Source organism: Pezoporus occidentalis, unplaced genomic scaffold (assembly GCF_034315485.1).
Source record: "Pezoporus occidentalis ecotype Australia unplaced genomic scaffold, CSIRO_AGI_Poc_V1 ctg40, whole genome shotgun sequence".
NCBI lineage: Eukaryota > Metazoa > Chordata > Aves > Psittaciformes > Psittacidae > Pezoporus > Pezoporus occidentalis.
The window spans coordinates 951,748-972,192 of NW_026915725.1; the positions used below are offsets into that span (position 1 = coordinate 951,748).

The 20,445-nt window shown below is 42.3% G+C and overlaps 1 protein-coding gene across 1 annotated transcript; it reads left to right on the forward strand.

Moving 5' to 3' along the window:
- The first annotated feature begins 650 nt into the window (after positions 1-650).
- On the forward strand, positions 651-20,149 carry LOC134171418 (uncharacterized). The gene is made up of 5 exons (XM_062633553.1): positions 651-1,450; positions 1,735-2,293; positions 8,711-9,249; positions 10,500-10,566; positions 15,432-20,149. The coding sequence occupies exons 1-5, from the start codon at positions 1,412-1,414 to the stop codon at positions 16,949-16,951; spliced, it is 2,724 nt and encodes a 907-aa protein (XP_062489537.1). The 5' UTR covers positions 651-1,411; the 3' UTR covers positions 16,952-20,149.
- Positions 20,150-20,445: the final 296 nt, after the last annotated feature.

Sequence of the window (20,445 nt, forward strand, 5' to 3'; positions counted from 1 at the left end):
AAATGTGCCGCTCAGGTTCTGACAAAGCAAATGGCTTTAAAGAAGTGGAGCCTCCCTGCTGGTGTCTCCTCCTTCAGGGCCAGGTGTCGCCGTGCGACCTCGAGAAACCTCAAACCACCAGCCACGGGGAGTAAAAACGAAGGCGAAAGGCGGGGGATTAAGAGGCGATTTTCTCGCTCGGGACGGGACAGGGACGTGGATGGGATGGGATGGGATGGGATGGCACGGGACGGGGAGTGGGGCTGCTGGGCAGGAGCGGAGGCTTACTGCCCTCTGCTGGCTGTCGCCCCCCGGTGTTTCATGCAGGGCTCCCTGCTCCGGGCCGGAGCCCTGCAAGCTGACAGCATCTCAGCTTTGACAACCTGTTTTTTCAAAAGAAACCATGCTCAGACAAAACCACTCCAGCCGAGTGACGTGTTTGGTGTAATCTTTTGGTAGGAAGCGAAACAGTGAAGCCCGCAGTCCGAATTAAAAAAAATGAGATTCCCAAATTTCAGATGGCATAGGGGTAGGGGAGGAAGAGGGGGAGGAAAGAACAATGTGCTGTTTCTCCTCTGTATTGTATAACTGATAGCGAAGGGACTGTGTAAGAGGTACTCTGAGGGGGTTTACGCGTGTGTAAGCCCGTGGATGGAAAGAAGCTGAAGCTAACGAATCCCTAAATTGTATTTTCTGTATTTCTGTACGTTCTTCTGTCCATAGCTATTGTACCTGTGACAGCCAGCTTCCCCAAGGCAAAAGGTGGCACCGCAGTTAGTGCCGAGGTGAACACATACTTAATGTCGCTTTCCCGCGGTACCGTGCGAAGAGATTAGGTAAGTGAGGTGGCTCCAGCTGCGGGCCGTTACTCACGCCTTAGAGCGTTTGAAAGGTATGCTGGTTCTCACACCCCGGTGTGAGCGCTGCCTGAAGGCGTCTGGGAAAGCTGCTCAATCAAAAAGCAACACACATCACCACGGCTGCCTGGCTGATTTAAAGTCAAAATTGCCCCTCCACTTCAGTTAGTGCTGCGCTACAGGTAGTCTCAGAGAAAGCGGCAGCTGCCCGTCGCGGTTATATCTGATGCAGGTTTCTGACGGTCAAAGTGAGAATTAAGGAAACTCAACTATCAATAACTTTTTCCAGCCGCATGGAATTTTATTGGAAACTGCATCGCGCGTTTACTTCATTCCTATTGTTTTGGGGTCACTATTTATTTTTTTTTTTTCTAGGAGAAATAAAACCACTCGGAATGAAAGCCAGCCTTTTAAGACGTGCCCATATCCCTGCCGGACGCCCCAGATAACGCTTACCGCGAAGAAGTGCTGCCGGGAGAGCCGGACCCCGGCGGAGCCCCCTCCTCCGCCCCGGGCAGCCGGGAGGGACCGGAGGGGAGGCGCTTGGGAAATTTGATGCTAAAGAAGCCCCAGGAATGTTGCACATTGCCATTCCCCTCCAGCTTTCGGAGGAGGTCAGTCCCCGCTGCGCCCAGCTACCCTGAGGAGCCAAACCCGGAGGCCGCACTTGCGCCGGGCGCTGCGCAGCACCTTCCCGCAGGTTACGCCGGGAGACACCGGAAAGGGACGGGACAGGGTGGGGGCGTGAAAAGTTTTTCCTGGATTTGGGATGCTCCGGCGAGACCTGCAAACCGAGGGGGAGAGGGATGGGGAGGTAGCGGCTCTGCCCACCGCGGGCTAGGTCGGAGGGAGCGGCGGGCAGCTCCTCTGACCGGCCGCGGTCTCTCATCTCTTGCAGGCTTGGCCGGAGATGCTGGGGAAACAGCTGTGGTGGGCGCTCTGCTGGCTCGGCGTCTGCCTCTCGCTGCTGTGCGCCGGGGTCAGCCCCGCCGCCGAGTCCTGCCGCGGATCCCCCTGCGGCGAGGCTCCCCCTCCGCCCTGCCGCGGGGCCCGGTGCGGCGGCAGGACCGGCCGCCCGGGGCGCTCCTTCCTGCACACCGCCACGCCGCTGCGGCTGCCGCAGGGCAAGGCTCCGCACGCTGTCCCGCACGCCTCGCCGGCCGGCAGCGACCCGCACCCCGCCGCCAAGAGGGGCGCGCAGGAGGCCTGCGGCGGAGACTGCGCCGCCAACGGCACTCGCCGGGACTGCCAGGGCCTGGAGTGCCGGCTGCTGCCCCGCCTGCGCCCGCCGCCCCGCGGCCCGGGCTGCGCTGCCGCAGCCGAGGGCTGCCCCGAGCCCGCCCTGCTGCGCGCCGCCGAGAGAGCCGCTCAGTTCGCAGGGGACGACATCGCCTACGCCGCTTCCGAGCGGGGAGGCGGTGCCCTGGGGGTGCAGCTCACCTGCGACGTCAAGCCAGGTGGGGGGCGCCCCAGGGGGGCTCGGGCTGAGGGAAGGACTCGCAGCCCCCGGGGGAGCGGGTGCTGAGGGTGGCGGGGCAGTGTGCCGTGCCGGCTGCCGCTGCTGGGTGTTCTCGCATCTGGCAGGTGTCCGCGCAGCCAAGCGGCTTGAGCACTTGTGGGAACCGGGCCACAAGGTGCCTGTGCGGGTACACCAGACTCCTTCGCTTTGGGAGAATTAGGGAGGCAAATCTGGGACTGGTCTTCGTGGCGTGTGTGGGGATTGCTGCTCTGGTTCCCCTCTCCCCTTCCCTTCATCTCCCTTCCACACGCACGTGTTTCATTGTCTATGGGTCTCATATGGTAAAACCTTTTTTAGTGCTATTTTTAAACAAGTGTCTTTACAGTCTGGTATTTATGGGGGGTTAATTTATAGCAACATTGTATAGCTCTTCAGTAGGGTGTGTATGTACGTTCTGCACCCTGGATGAATGGACTGGTGCCATTGCTAAGAAACTTGATACTGCTGACAAATTGTCTCTCTGTAATAGCCGGGAAAAACAAACCAAACCGTATCAGATTGAAAAAAAAACCCACCAGCTAGTTCAGGGCACTTGTCTGTCAATGGACAAGAGCACAGCTCTGGTCAGTTCAGTATGCCTGTAGGAAGATGTCCATGTGTGTCCATGGATTATACTCACAGGTCAGCAGAGAATATTCTGTAATTGCCTGGGATATATAGATTTGGCTACATGGGAAGCTCCACCAGATCTTTAATGCCAATAAAGCAGTTTGGGTCCTGTTTTAATACCTTGTCTGAAAGATAGAAAATGTATGAGGAAGGTTGATTTATTCCCCATTGATGTTAAAAGCTAATGGAAAGCATGAAGAAGGTAATTTAAACTTTGTCACATCTGTGTGGCTGATCTGAGGGCTGGGGCCACTTCAGAAATGAGAGCACATGCCAAGCCTCCTCACCAATGTCTATTTAGTGAAGTGACACCTCCTCTAAGGTGCAAGCACTTAGTATCAATTCTAATCCCAGGGCTGAGATGTATCCCCTTTTGTGCCTAGTGCAGTGACAGTGTCTACCTTCATCTTTCCTGATACTGCTCCAAGTATTTTACAGAACCTCTGTATGCTCCATGACCAAAGGTGGACAGAAACTGGAGAAGGCAGTGTGGTTAACCTCCATTTTCTCTGCTTCTATTCATGCTTGTTGCACTGTTGACATAACTGCTGTGCCTCTCTTTTGCAAAAGGAACCAGGGTATTCATTTTCTTAGTCCTTATCAAAACCCATCTCTATGTAATACAAGCCCTGGCAAATAAGGACTGTCTGCATGGACAGAAAAGACTAATACTTCTTGGATGGTGCTGAAAGCAGACATACTGTACTTCTGTGAGGGTCTTACAAAGAGCATCCAGCTCAGCATGACTTTTTTCTCCAGACCTAGTCTCATTCTCTGGCTATCTTTAGGGGACCTGGACCACTCTGTGCTGCCCAGTCTCCAGTTCCACCAGCACTTCCAGCTGTAGCCTCATTCATGTGAGGTGCAGTCTGCTTGAATGCTTGCTGAAGACCATGCCTGATATGAGCCCTCCAAGATACAGGCCAGTATCAGGGGCTCTAGCTGGTTTCCAGCACTGTGTCTGTGTTTGCAGGCTTATCTGCATGAGGCAAGTGACTATTACTCTCCACCAGCTGCTTGCTAGAACCAGCACTGCCCTTCTGTGGGGATCACACCAGCATCTTCATCATGTTTTCATCCCATATTGCAGCACCACAGCTGCTATCTGGAAAACTCCTGCCAACTGCAGCTGAACCACCACTTCTTTTGGCCAGGTGAAGATTCTGGAGTGCAGACTTGTACTCCCTTTTCAAATCAGATGAGCCCATTCCTCTGCAAGATTGTCACTGCTATTTCTGAGCAGCACTGTGAGTATACCTTACTTCTGATGAAAGTCTGGCATCCCAAAAGAAGGAATGCACAGGACCTGTTTTGGTTGTCTTATTTTGCATACCTCTGTGTTCCTCTACTTGCTCATTAATTGCCATTAAATCCTTCATATTTCCTATCAGACACATCTTTCTGTTGTTTTCTTTCAGGCAGACTTCTCTGCAGCTGCAAACACCTGCATTTGGGCAAAATAATGTGCAGCTGCCATATCTCATACCTGCCAAACCTGGTAGATAAGATTGTAGGTTCTCATGCTTTTGCTACCTGTGCACTAAGCAGTGCCTGCAGCCTACAACTTTCCTTCCCTTTGGTTGCCAGGAGTGACTGGCACAATCAGAGGGTCCCAAGAAGATTTCACCCTCCCTTCTTCACAGTAGGATGACTACCTGCAGTGTCAGACTGTTCCTGAGGGCTACCTTGTCCGTCCAATATGCCCTCAGGATGGTGCGGTCTTTCCAGGCATACTGGGGAAATGTAGCAGAGGTTCATGTGTGATATTATTCTTACACCATGGATTGATCCTGGAAGCATGGAGCAGATGTCTGCAAAACAGACCTTGCTATGGCTGTGTGTGGTGTGCCGGTGTATGGAAAGTAATAGTGCATCTGTGGTCATGGGAACATCTGAGTGTTGCTAGTGGGAGAACCTGTTTGATGCTTGTCTGGGCAATGTGGAAAGGTGTTAAGTGGGATTACTGGCATCCTGTCATCTACTAATGTGTAAACATCACTTGCAGTGGAAATCTCATAATTTTAGGCATCTGCAATAGACATCCCCATCTGACCTGCTCACTGTGACTTAACTTTATGTAGTTAATGGAGAGAAACAAGGGCACTGCATCTGAGCTGTTTTAGATTTCAACTTCAGAATTCTTTGGCAAATGAGATAAACCTTCTTCATAATTGAATGTAGCTTATTTTCAGTAGTCTTTTCCAAGAAAGAGCTTTATTATGCTGTCAATCTGGCATTGTGAACTGCCAGTAGAACCAACTGTACTGTGCAGTGAAGGGCCTCTTATACCGGTAAATTAAAGTTTAGGCATAGTACTGCATACTGGTAAGTATAAGTTTAGTCATAGTACTTCAAAATGATTTTGCAGTACTATGGAAAAAAAGAAGTCGCAAAGGATTTTTTAGGCCTCATATCCTCACCAGCTGAGCTTTAGACCGCCAAAGGGAGTAAAACTAAACTGACCAAAATACGGCTGTTGTCACAAAGTTCTGGAAGGCTGTTTAGGGCAGAGATAATACAATCAGGTGGTCCATCAGGTGAGTAAGCTTAACTGCAGTCGGTGCTTAAAACTATAGCCATTGTTGCTGCCAGTAAGCCAGTCATTTGCTGGTTGAAGACAATGCTCCTTAAGTATGTGCTTAAAAATAAGCTCTAGTTTATGTCTCTTATTCAGTCAGCACTTCAGTTACCCTTTCCTCTAATAGTTTTGCTTGTGTGTGTGAGAAAAGCCCAGTAACTCTGTCTTAGAAGAGTCTGTATTCTCCCTGTCTATAAATTTGTGATGGCTGGAATAATTCAGAATGGTACTGTCATGGGGCCCTGAATCTCAGCCACGGAGAACTGGAGGAAAAGTGGTTTTGGAAAAAAGTGGTTTGGTAATATATCCTGGACTATATCCCTCTTGCAGTTCTTCAGAGGCAGTTCTCCAGAGACAGTTTCCTGGGCTGGCTTAAGTGGTGCAGTTAGACTTTCCTTACCTCTGAAGATTATTTCTTTTTTCCTTTTTCATTGAGAAAGATGGTCAAAAGGCCTGGAAAGAGGAGCTTAGACATTTTTGTTATTATTTGTTCCTTACAAATCTGAATTCGTTAACATTTCGAGTGTAAAGTCAGAAGTGTCTCTTTCTATAGTTATTGATAAAGGCAGATATGTCTGCAGATCATTTGGCAGTAAATGCGATGGCTGTTAGTACTACATAGCAGTTTCCTAGGGAAATACATTTAGATTTTAGGTTTTCTGGTATTAGAATCATAGAATAGTTAGGGTTGGAAAGGACCTCAAGATCATCAAGTTCCAATCCCCCTGCCATGGGCAGGGACACTAAGAATATTGTGCCCATTATTTACTATGTTTGTATTATATTTATCATTAACGGGATTATAGTACTAGCATGGAGTCCTGTTCTTACATGTGATCTCAGCATGTAAGAAATCATCTTAATGCAGGAGAAGAGGATGAAGTCCCTCTCGGAAAACCTACAGGGAGATCTGCCAAAGCCCACCTAAGTAACAGTAGTCAACATAGTAGCTAAAACCTCAATATGCAAGCTTTCATCAGCAATTTTTCTAGATGTGTATGCTTTATTTGACCAGGTAAGGGCCATCCTTTTCCTCACAGACTGTCTGCTTTGAAGATGTAACTCTTGCTGATACATGGTGTAGTCCTTTTGTACTGTGTTGTCACTTGTACAGTGAAAATAGTTGGCAAAGACCTGCACTCTTCTGCCTGTATTCTTAGTTGTAAGCCAGACTTCTGAGAGTAAACGTGTTGTGAAAAGGAATTTGTTAGTGTCTTTCCAGCCTCAAGTACAAATGGAGCCTATATAGGGTGATGAAAAATCTTGATAGGTAATCACAGTATGCTTGTAACTGTCTTGCTGCCCAGTATCTGTCAAACCTATGGGCTGATGTCAGGCAAATCTGACAATGAGTAGAGGTATTAAATTTAGGCAAGCTTGTATAAACTTTGTAAGAGGTGATTAAAGAGAGAAGAGAGTGCAATATGAGTGTCTGAAAGTTTACCTCTAGCTGTTAATCCTTTCAGGTGGGAGGACAGAAGTAGCTTGGTTGTGGCTCTGTATTCTGAAGAAGAAAGGTAGCAAATGTAGTTCTACTTATTTAGCCAGCCAAATGGAAAACACAAATTCACAGAGAATCAGATGATGTTGGTTCTGATCTTCACAGAATTACTTGTTCATGTTATAAGGAGATCTGGGGATATAATTCAGCAGACATTTCCAACTTGCATGGGGAGTATGGCCTTTCTTGGATCCTGGTCTTTACTTCTTCAAATCCAGTACCCTGCGAACTGCCTTAATAGTTAAGCAAATATTGAAAATAGTAATAATAATGAAAAAGTGTGCCTTATGCTGTGAATAAAAGTAACTGAACAGCAAAGTGTTTGGAGAACTGTAAATAGGGACTGGCTCTGACCTTTTTTTATTGTTTCATCCTTGATGTTCTGCACGTAAAAGAAGAAAATTCAGTGCTACATAAGAAGAGATGAATGACTGTATGGATACAGGATTCTCTCTCCAGCAGTGGATACTGTGGAAAGCGTGGCATGATATTTGCTTAGATCATTTTCCCCGCTCTGATAGTTTGTTGCTTAGATTTCCTGATCCTGATTGATGCCTGTGTATCTTTAGCCCCAAACTGATTTTATATTATATATTGGGTCAGCATCTTTCTGGACCTGATTGAACTTTTAACAGGTATTGAAACTGCTGCCTTCATTTAATGTCTCCTAATTTTTGTATTGGAATAAAGAGTGAAGAGTCTTTACATATCCACTTCCTTTAGGACACCTGTAATACAGCACAGTTTTTTGGTTTTGTTTTTTTTTTTTTTTTCCTCCCAACCTGAAAAGCCCTATGTACTTACTCATGTTGTAACAATATCATACATTAGATTTTCCTTGCTGCCCTTTTGTGACCTCTTGCGTTCTTCTATGCCCTTTTTTTAGATGGGGAACCAAGACTGCTTGCTATATTAAAGGTGCCCTGTTGATTAATATACTGCCATAATGATACATTTGCTTTTGTTATGTATTCCTTTTCTAATTAGGCCTAGCATTTTATTTGCTTTTTTGACATCTCTTGGGCACTGAACTGATGATTACATGACTCTGTAGCCCAACATCAGCTGTATCTAGATATATTGCCTCAAGATTGTGTCCAAATGATAATAATAATCTACAACATCTGATACAAAAAAGGGTTTTTTTTCCAGTACGTGCCTGATTTCACCTTTATCTCCTCTGATTTTTTTTTTTTTTTCTATTTTATTGCTGCTACCCAGTATCATGGACTCCTTTTGCAGCTCTTTGCAATTGACCCTTACTTTTACTACCCTTAATAGCTTAGTATTCTCAGCAAGTTTTATCACCTCATTTTATCACCTCTACAGTGAAAATTGACAATTTACTCTTTACTGTATTTGAATATGTACTTGGGAATGATTAATCTGTTATTGAACCCCAGTGATGATTAATTCATGCCCTGAAGCAGGGGGCTTGATTACGACATTTTTAATGTCTACAACTATAAATGTTGCATATGAAATGGAAGACCTTGTGGTCCCAAGAAAGGGCTACAAAGACAGTAAAGGAACTGGCCTTATAATCATGATTTGAATTTAGTGAGACTTTTTATTAGCTTATTAAAATTTTAATGCCTTTGAAGAGATAATAGTGCAAGCTGGAATGTTGTTTTTCTAATAATAATAATCTATCATTTGTATTTCAGGAGAAAATGAAGTTCCATCTGAAGATGCCTTAATACTGCAGCTGCACCTTGTGAAAGGGCATGAGAAATTTACTGAAATGCTAAAAAGCCAACAGCAGATCATAGTTGATTTGCAGCAAAAACTTGCTGAACAGCAGCGCATACTGGTTAGCCAGCAACAGGAGATTCTTGAACAGCAAAGAAAAATGTATCAGCAAATGGATCTGATCAAAGTCCAATATGGCATGCTTCTTGATACGGTGAAGCAAATGTCATTTCAGAGTTTGCAAGAAGATATTCAAAATTATTTTGAAAGTCATCTTCAAGGACTTCAGAACCAGGTCAGAAATCAGCTCCAGAAGTCATACTCTGTGCATAAGGTAGAAGTGGATGCAAAAGTGATTAATGTTGGGGAGTCTTTGCTGGACTGTGGCCTTTGTGAAAGTGATGAATTTTGCAATTTCCAAAAGAAACCATCACAATGTGAGAAATGCACATTGTGTCCTGCTGGCTTTTTCCAAATGGCTGAGTGTTCTGCAAACTCTGATCGGATTTGCCAGGTGAAATATAATTTTGTATCTATCTTTTAAGTTATTGCTTTTGAAGTATTGTGTTGGACATAACTGGGATAGCCTTCTGGAAATGACTACGTCGAGAGCTAGAGAGATCCAGTTTGTAGTATGTTTTACCAAATGGGTCCATGGCACTTCAAAGTCTGCCTGAAGTTTTCTGTGGCTTTTCTCTTTACCATTTACTGCTCTAAATGGGCCACTAGTCTGTGCCTCTTGGGTGTGATGCTTTTGCAAACCTGGCAGCTGGCAGGACTTTTATTCTTTTCATCATGGTAGGAAAAGGCATCCTAAAACATGTAAACCTATGCATGCTAGATTTGTTTATGCAGGAACTTCTAGACATCTCTGAAAAGCAGAGGAAAGCTTTACTGAGCAAAACTAGAGGTCAGATATTTATTTATAAGCTTGGAAACAAAAGTTGTCAGTTAAAACTAATGTAAAAACTAGTTCCAGCTTAAACATAGCATACAAACATATAAAAATGTAAACCACATGCTTTCATTATTTAATACATTTTATGGTAACATACATTTTATTATTGCAAACCTAGTGTGTAATCAAAATAAGATGGTTCTTTGGTTGCTTTCTCTCATTTAGAAGCCCTAAAATATATGGAGAACTTGATATTTAAAGCATTGTCTTGTTTGCCAAATGTTGCCCACAGTTCTTAACATTAGGTCAGCTGGTGACCTAAGCCCAAGATACTGAGAACCTGAAAGAGTCTGTGGGTTCCCTCTCTGCTAGTCTCTGGTTTCTTTAATGCAAATGTAGCCTGTTATTCTTTTGCCTCTGTTATTCCCCTCCCCTGTGCTGTAGGGTGAAAGGAGGGCTTGTTGACAGGAAATACTACTCTGTCATTTACCTTTCTTGTGTGTTTTTGGGTTAGCACCTTCCTCCTAAACTAAATGTCTTTAACACTCCCTCAATTGTTATAACATCCTTGAGGCACTGTCTCAAAGATCATGCATTGTAACAAGTGTTAGTTATACACCCAATGAATTTAGCTGGTTATCTTCAGACTCTCTATGGACACCAGGCTGTCTTTCTGAATACCTTGTTAAAACAGGTGACATATCCAAAACAAGTTGTCTTGTTCCAGCATGTTTATGGGATCATGCTCCCCATCCCTACATATGCTTTTTTTCTGACAGATGAAAGTCACAGACGCTGAAGAAGTGCCTCTTTCAAATTAAAGTTGTTGCATTACAGTGTTTCAATGTGATTCTTTTGATTTTCAGGACAGAGATGAATGCACTGAATCTCCAAGCATTTGTGGTGAGAGGATAAAATGCCTGAATACTCCAGGTAAGTTATATTCTCTGATAATTAAAGAATGAAGATAATTAGATCTGAAGGAACAGGGCAAAGACACAGATAAGGACTCAGGCCTTTGTGTTTGTGAATAACAATGCTCAGCTTGGTGGAATTAAAGGGGCTGAAAACCACTCAGCTGGAAGTTGATAGCAGTTCATGTGGCTAGTAGGCTATTTAGGGCATTATACCCATTAGGGGCATTGGATGATCCCTTTTACCTTATTTTCGTAGGGTTTTATATGCTTTGGTTTTAATTTTCACTTATGAGCTGACTTTCTTCTTGTTTATGCTGGTGCAAATGGGGTCAAAATCAAAGATGTTACTACTAGTGGAGAATAATAGTTGTTATTTTCCTTCTGCACTGGGGTAGATATTTGATTTGATCTAATGAAGGTTCTTATGAAGCCTCCCTCCATCAACCTTATTCTCCTTTTGTAGCAATATTGTCAAATACTGAGGAACTGTCAACAGTTTTATCATGTGCAGAACATTGGGGGAATTTTTCAGACATTTAAGAACAGATTTGACTCAAGTTCAGTAGTGCACGCTTTGCCTTCATTATTTCTTATGACAGTCAGACACAAAAGAGCAAAATTAATAGTCATACTGAGCAGATTATATCCAGGTTCTAGTTTTCTTTCTACTTGTTTAATTTTTGATCAGAAAAAAACCCAAAACACATACTTGAAAGGAACTCTGTGATGAAATAGATGATTTCACGAGTTGTGACCTCTAACTGAGGGCTCTTAGTCAAATAACCAAGGGAGGGCTTATTAGGTTATATGTTTTTCCTGCTCTAGACTTCTTACCTGTAAAAAGAATGTGGTCTCTCTGAGGGGAAGGGGCTGTGTTCAGCTAATTATGAGTGGTTTTGTCCTATTCGCACCCTGCCACTGGTGGAGAAAACAGGGGAGGGAATTGGTTCTAGAAAAGGGTTAAAAGAAGACATGGTCTCTCTTATATTTGTCCTTACTTCCTCTGGGCAGGAACCGTGGTGGGTTGGTTGGTATTGCTACAAACACCACAGGAAACTGGAATTAACTAGAGGAAGAGAGCACTTAGGGTTGCCTGATGTGGTAAATGCTGTAGACAAAATACCATTAGTCTTACAATAGAAGAGGGTGACACTTTTAGACAGCCTTAGTGGTGGGCAGTTAGAGGCAAGACATCTTAGGGCACAAAATTTGAGACAGAGCATTGGAAAGGTGTAAGGCTTTGTCTCGTCTCTAGTAAGAGACTGCATTTGGTTGAGTTGGTGGTTTTGTGGAAGGAAGTGCAGCCCTAGGAAAGGAGAATCACCAATGTGGTAGTCATTTGGTGTTGCTCTAGTCTGTGGCTTGGAATAGTTAAGGAATTTACTCAGTGGGTTCTGAGTGGGGGGGACCCAGACCGAGAGTGGGTCTATACAGCTGCTGGAAGAAAGTAAGTGAGGGCAAAATACTGCCAAGAAACAGATGGATGCTGGTGGTGTGTCAGACCACAGAAAGCAGTAGCAATGTATTTAAAAGGAAAGGACTCTTCCTTTGAGTCCTCCTTTCCCAATTTTAATGGTAACTTGTAAAGATGTGAAAGCAAACTGTTTCTGTCACCTGGATCAGGAATCAATGTCCTGTCAATGTCATCTCTGTCTCACACGGAAGGGAGAGCATTCTTTTATTTTTCATTGGAGAGGACTGCTGCTTTCAACCTGTCTGTTCATGATAGCTCTTTATCCTATACAAGTGCAATTAATGTGTCAAAAGGGAGGCTGAAACTGAATGTCTGTTTTGGGTAATGTAGGGAAGATAGGGGTGTGATCCAACATATGAGTTCCAGATGTTGTATGTAGTTTCTTGAGCTGCACGCAAAGGTTGTTATATCTGTAGCAACTCATGTTCCCTGTACAGTGTGAAGGGTGACCGACCAAATAACAATGAAGAAACATGCAATGAGAAACCTCTCTTTCTTTACTCTTCCAATTTCCTCTACATCATACCTTCTTGATCTTGAAGGTCTTTTCCAGCCTAGCTGGTACTATGATTCTTCCACTTTTTCTCTCTTTTATCTGCAATGAGAGTTATTAGGTTATTTGATTAAAGGCTAATGGTCAAGGAGCAATGACAGCTGGAACTACCTAATCAATGAAAATGGAGTCCAGTGCATCGCTTCCTTCTTAGACAATCATGGGAGATCATCAGACTGTTGTCTTTGGTGTGAATCCATCATGTGGAATCAAACAAAGGCATTCCCCAGAACGCTGTGCAAGCTAGCGCGCTTACTGTAGAACTTACTGCGGAAAGAGTAAAGAGAGCCTAGACAGATAGCTCCAATGATTTGTAATCAGGTGTGTTGATTTGTGATGATCCAAATTTGACATAGAGGGTCATACTTAGAATCTGCTTGAATGTTACCTTTGCATCAGGGAGTTATGAGTAGTAACAGCACAAAAATACATGCTCGGCTTACTCTAATTGACTTGCAATTGCCTGGCATCCATGTATGGCAAGGGTGGGTGAATGTGCTGCAGAGATACTTTATTTCACAAACGGAGCTTGAGTACAGCTGGGCTACTCACTGTGAAACTAGGTGCAGCAGCGACCAGAGAAGGAGCCAGGAAGAGGTGTCAGGCAGTATGGAGAAACAGAAAGCTGTCACAACATGCTGCTGTGCTGGCTTTCTGATGTTTGGCTATCATTTGCTGCTAGACCTCTTCTGAACAAAGGATAGGATGCTGCTCTCGCCACTGTGTCCACACTATAAAGTGGCCTGTGTGCTGCTTTGAAGTCATTTATTTGAAGTATGTGCAGGGGGAACACCTGCTGCTGATGTAACTAACAGAAGACAAGACAGCAAATTGGTGAGAGAGTAGTCACCGCATGTATTTATAAAACTTAACATATATAAAGATCCTCACATACACATTAAAATATTTTAAAGAACCAAACAGCGTAAGAATTATTTCTAGGCACTACTGCAGATCTTTTCTGCTATGTGAATCGTCTGTATTTGTGTACTCAATAGCAGTTCATCCAGTATTGCTCAGTGATGAGGGGGCCATTGATTTAAGAAGTAGAACTGGTTAAGAAGTGTTGTGTGAGCAATTACACCATGGTTAAAATTGATTTCAATAGGAAAGTTTGTTTGGGATTTTTTTTCCCTGTATTTCCTCTAAAATATTCTAAGTTGAAAAAATATGATCTTATTTATTTGGGTTTTGTTTCTCATGAAAGAAAAAAAACAGGCCAGACACTTTCAGCAGAAGAAAGTGTTCAGTTTCTCTTGGCTTTTTTTTTCCAATGGAAACATCTTACTGCTCTACAGTGAGCTTTTTAGACAAAATGATACCTAATCTCAAAGAATGTTCTCATAATAAATTGTGTAGTCCTACATATCGATGTTAGTGGAGAATCACTGCTTAAGTGAATGAAACATAGACAAAGATATGAGGGTGACTATATGAAGTCTGTATAAATTAAGAGTGCCTGGTGTTCTCTGCTGAATAATGTAGTCTTAGAAGTGAAATTTAGCCAGTATTCTGACCTCCCTTGTGGGCCAGGTGCACTGGTACTGCTTGGTCTTGCAGTCTGCAGTATGTGGTGTGCTTTTCTGCCTGTATTAGCAGTCTGCGTAGCCAGCTCTACCCTGGGGTTAGTGATGGAGAAAAATGGCTTTTGGAGTCCATGTCAAATGCTTGTAGTTCCAGTCTGAGAGCAGATCCCAGCCCAGATATATTCCTCCAGATAAGGAATAAAGCAAACATACAACACAGTAAGTATTTGGACAGTAAAGGATATTTAAGAAGAACTATCAGAAAGATGATCATTGAGTTTTGATTGTGGTGGTAAAAAAGCAGAAGTGAGTGCATTAATGATTAAGTCACAAATTGCAAGTGATTGTTCTTTAGGGTACCTCAAATCTTGAGTTGATTTAGATCCTGAATGTTGATTTAAATCCTGAAGGCTTCGTACACAAAGCTTTTGGGCACCAGCTGCTCCAGCTGTAGGCATTGGCAGCTGACAGTGCTCTTGGAAAATTGCCATAGAAAATTACAGGCTGTTTTTAAAACCTCCTCTTTGGGTGCGGATTCTTTGATCCACTGAGGTCATGGCGTACCATTTAACAGGATAAAATTGCTTCATGTCAAATAAAGTAGTTTCAAATGACACCTCTAGATATTCTCTTTACTGTTTGCGGCAGTGTTTTATTTTAACTTTAGACTATCATGACCACTGCTGTCTTGCGTTTTAGGGCAGTGATTTTCCACCTTTTAAATGTGTGGACTTCTGCATGATTTTAACCCTCTGTTTGTAGTTCTGTTTGTTTGGTTTTTTTTTTCATTTGTGTATTGCAGGTTCTGTAAAAACCATACACAGAATAACCCAGTGTCTGTGTCCCTTGGGTTGAAAAGCACTCCTTTAGCAAGTCACAGCTACAACTGTGCTACTCCGTAACACAGCTGGGCAGACAGTGCGCAATGTATGGGGAGCTCTCCATTAGTTGAAAATACCTTTGCTGCTCAGTGCACCAGTTAGTCACCATGCCTTTTACCTCAGAGAAGGGAGTGTCTTTGGAGGAATATCATTGTATCTGATCCGTTGCAGGCTGTGGTTAAAATTGCCTTTATGTAGTAACTAACTCCTTTCCCACTCTAAACCACTGGACTCGGTGTGAGCAAAGTGAGTTATGCCAAATATTTCCTCTGCTTGCTTTCAAGGTTCCTTTAATAGCACAAAGTTATCTAACATCATAATTGTCTTCTGTTTTCTCCTTTATGATTAGATATGTTATCAAAGATACTTTATATGTGGAGCTGTAGAGTTCTTATTTTTTAGTATTTTAAAGGTATGACAAAAATATTGTCTGTTTTCTGTGAACAGGTGGTTTCAGATGCCTTGGAATTGCTGAGAAAGATGCAGCTTTGGGAATGTGTGGAGAGGAGTATTTCTTTAATAAGGAAATGCAGGAATGCCAGGCATGTTTACAGTGTGAAGATGGAATGGTGGCCGTGCCTTGTTCCACTGTGAGTGACACGGTTTGTTCAGTAACCAGTGAAAACAAGCTCTCAGAGTCTTGGGCGGCAAACATCATTCTACCCTATGTAAAGTCTGGCATCTCTCAGGTCTACTCTGGCTTGAACTTGAAGGTAAAAGGGAAGTTTCCCTGTGAAATCCTATCCATTGAAGATAACAACCTGGTATTCAGGCAACACGGTCTGGTGTGGACTGACCTCAACTTTGCAGTAAAGCACAATTGCAGGAATTTTTTGCAACTTTCCTTAAAGCTTAATGGCAGTGAGGAAGGCTATGAGCTGAGTGGTGTTCGCATTGAACAACCAGAAGGAAAGTATTTCCAGAGCACTAGTTTAAGCAGTGCTGCTGAAGTGGAGCCCAGCCAAACGCTTTCTGTTTATTTGAGGAGCCCAAATCAATTCTGCAATCAAAGTAAAGACTTAAATATTTATGATCTTAGTACCCCACTCAGTTTGTTTTGGTTGTCTCATGACACGGGTGCTGTGGCACTCAGTGCACAGATGTCAACAGCAATGCATTATCAAACCAACTATCGACCTACCTTTAAAATAATTTCTGTTTCTGACCCTTACATGCTAAGTTTATCTCATGATGGCAGAGCTATAAAGTTCACTGAAACTGGTGTTGTCAAGTTTGTGTTCCACCAGGCATTGTATTCCATGGGTCATACATGTGTCCGGGAGGGTTTCTCCTTAATTTCTTATATCAATAGGAATGGTACCAACAGTGAATTAATGAATGTATTTAAATCTGGGGTAAATTACAGAGACACATCAATATCTGCTTCTGGGGCCACAAAAGTCGGTGCTGGAGATCTGATTAGCTTTGAGATACTTTCTCCTGCACAGTGCAATGTTCGGTATTTTGGAGATAGCTCTGGAATTAGTATGTTTAGCCTCATCTGGATCCCTTCAGCAGTTTCAAGTGCCATATCAGCCACAGTTTCTGTTACAGGGTTGCCTACTGGAGCTGTGAGAAACAAATTACTGGATTTCACCCAGGTCTCATCCAATGAGAAACAGATACAGCTGGTTTCTTCTGGACAGCTTGCTCAGAAGTATTTCATTTTTACTGAAAAGGGGGTTGCCAGCCTTGCATTTAACTTAAAGCTAATCCACTCATGCAATGTTCTCAAAATGACTCTTAATCAGTTGACCATGGATCACATGCAACCCACAGCAATTGCTCAGCAGATCGGAGGTCAGATGCCAGAGGGAAGCATATGGACCAGTGTGTCCCTCCGTGCATCTTTTGAAGTACATAATGGAACATTAATATCAGTTTCTCTTGACTGTGTGCGTGGAAGGATCAATCAAATCACTCATGAACATGGAACCAGTATATCTATTTTATGGATTTCATCTTAATTTCTGTACAGTGAAGTTAGCACGGAACTGGGGTTTAAATTGCATTTGGATTCCACTCTGATTCTATCTGTGTTTGATACCTTCTACTGTATTGACATGAGCAGATTGTCCCGCTAAAATGCTCTCAGTTTTAGGAATATTTAGATATAATCATAACTGAATGATCAGTATTTAAGAAAAGAGAGCTTCCTATGTTCCAGGGTTTTACTTCTGTTAACATCTTCAGGCAGAGGAAGCTTAAATGCAGATCAAACTCTTATTTTTAATAAAGCATTGTCTTAAAATCGGTTATTTCTGGACCACAAAAAAACTGCTGGTGAGGGTGAATACATACCTTTTAGTACTGCAACCGAAAGCAGCACAGCCAAACAATGGAAACTTGCTTTTGGTTTCTTCACTGCAACAGGCTAATAACAAGTTGAAATGCACTTTGAGGCTAATTTGTCTGCATCTTATAAAATGTGCTTTCTATAAATGGAGAGAACGTGCTTTAACCTAGAGGTATCCTAGAGGATAATACAGTAACACTGGAACAGATGTGCTTAATATGGAAATGGACTTGGTCAAAAATAGAACGTTGTTTTTACCATGAAAACATAGGAACTAATGACTCTTTGAATTTCATTTGGGAATAATCTGCATGTAAGTAATATGCAAAGGTTTTTTCCTCTATTGTAGTTTTGCCAGTGTAAAGTTGCAGGATGAGAAAAAGTCTGTTCTAAAGAGCAGATAAGAGAAAGAGCAGGAAGTCTATGCTAAGAGAATACTTAGAAGAGGAAAAAACCCAGGTATTTAAAGAATGTCTTGAAAGTGAGTCTTGGAAATTAAATTTTTATTCTGTTTCTTATAAATGACAAAATATTTTTCTGACCAAAAGGAAGCACCATTCACACCATATTTATTGTGCTGAACAGGTCAAAAGGGTTGGTTTTGTTGGTTGTTTGGTTTTTTTTTGTTAAATGACCCAGTTCAAAGAAATGGTGCATTCTGTGACACTAATTTTCTGTCTTCTTCTAACTCTTCCATCACACCGTTCTTTTTCTAATATATGTAGAGTGTTTTCTCTCATTGCCTCTCTTTTCCTTCACAAACACTGCTTCACTTTCCTTTTTCATTTCCTTTGTTAGGAGTAAATGGTACACGCTGTCACATAGCTCAACTCTTTCCAGTCTTCTTTCACCATCCCTGCTAAAGAATAGATGTATGTCACATGTTATTATAGAAGAGGGAGATTAATAATGCACTTGCAAGCTGCCTTATATCAACCTTACTGAAAGAAGGAATATTACGCATGATATAGCTTTAATGTAGTTGTCTGCCTGAGTATTTATTTCTAAAATGTATGTACTTTCCTGTGTTCTCCACCTGTTTTGGAGTTTATCACACTGTTTTTGTTGTATAGTCTCCTATAATTTTGTGTAAAAGAATGAACCCAAGTGCAAGGTTTCTATCTGGCAGTTCTGTTTTTACTTACAAGTTTATAACTCTGACCCTAACAGCTGCAGTTATCTTTTCATCATCTGTTTTTTCTTCAAGTGTTTACTTAAAGATGCAGGCTTTGGACAAATTGCTCTCCTGTTCCAAATAGAGAATAGTAGTTTTCCTTGCTTTCAGCTGCAAAGTCTAAGCAGTCCACCACAGGGTGGGCACTGTGGTAAGGCAGCATGAGTATGCAAACCATAGTAAGTTCAATCATGGTGTTCCCAAAGTCTGTGACGGGGTCTCAGTGCCTGTGTATAGCCAGGCTCTCATTTGTTCTCACAAGGTCATCATGAAGGGTGCATTGAAGCTAATATTAAAGGTCTTCAGCATTTGCAAAGCACTGTTGTTGTTACAGACGATATTTTGTAGTGATAGTGAGAAGACGTCTGGAATGAAGGCATATATATCTGTGATACACAGAAGAGCTGCATTACCTAGAAGCACAGGAGTTTTTCTGGGTACTTCACTCTGGAAGTCTGCTGAGACTGAATAAAGATGAAATGCCACAGAGTTAAAGTTTTCTGATCTATCCATCTACTTTCTGTAGAAGGCTGCACATGATGTAAGAGCAGCCCTGCTGGGAGCAGTCCTAGGTATTTCTAAGGTAATATTTCAGGGAAAGACAATGTTAGAGAAAGCTCAAAATGATACACTTGTGATTTTCTTTTTGAGGAAGTTAAGAAAGTCACTATCTCACAAACATAACCCCTTGTTTTCCTTTGCTGTTTCGCGCTATGAAGTTGTGTTAAAGGCTTCACTCCCCAGAACAGTGGCAACTTAAGAGCCATTCTAGATTTAAACCTCTGTAGCAGATACCAGAATCTGACATTAGACATAATATAGTACATTTTAGCAAAGTGCAGATGTTACTTGAATATAGTAACCATTTGCCTATATATAGCATATAGCAAATGTAATGCTATGATTTGTATGAGTATGCTTTAGTTGAGTGAGATTGTGATACCAGTGGAATTGCTTGACTATGGAAGAGACTGATAACTCAAATCCTGTATTATGCACACGTTGCTGGTACGTGCATTTAAGTGCACCGTTATTAAAGAATGCAGAAACTACCATGAAGGTACAAGTGAACATTACTACAGCTAAGAGAGATTTCAGAGAATGAATTCTTCAGTGTAGTAAATCTTTGCAGAAGATTCTGGGGAGAGTGCCTGTAATTACCTTTAAATTCAGAGTAGATTTTCAGATGCACAGTATTTTGCATCCATTTGGTGGTGATAATGCATCTAATATGATTTTGCTAATGTCATCTGTGAAAAGGTATTCACATAATTAAAAAAAAGGTCTACTAAATACGTAGTAATTGCAACTTACAGCAACTTTAGCCTTATTTCAAGCAAGAAAAGGCTGATCATTTGAGCCTCTTCTACGTCTCCCCCTTTTGGAAAATCAAAAAAGCCTGAATCTGTAGTTCAGGCTGCTCACTGACCTTGATTGTAGTAACATGAATTTGGAGGGCGTGCGTTGAAGTCAGTGTCCATTTATGATAGCCTAATTAAAGGCATAGTTTATAGCCTTTGTGTCTATGAAAATGATATATATTGCCTCACACAATGCAGCATTGAGTGGTGCACTATGATCCTAAATAAGATAAAGTTCAAGAGGAATCATAATGTACAATGAAAGCTACTTTTATGGCACTTATCCCATTTGCTGTAATAAATTGCATGTTTTATTGACAGGTATATCTTATTATTTTTACAACTTCTGAACTTCTGTATTTTTTAATATGTTTTCTTTCTATTAGCACAGTATAATACTGTGAAGTATGGAATTAATTTAAAAATTTTAATTTTTTATCTTTTGATACCATGTTCATGAATATGGTTAAAATAGGTGTAGACAGTCTCTCCAGTCCTTTCTGCCAGACAGTCTTTCCAATTGAGGTATTCATCAAGTAATAGAGTAGGTATGAGGCTGGCAGAATCTAACTGTACAGAGAGTTTAAGTTAGTAAGTACATCCAAGAAGGCAGGGTTTTTTTCACTAATG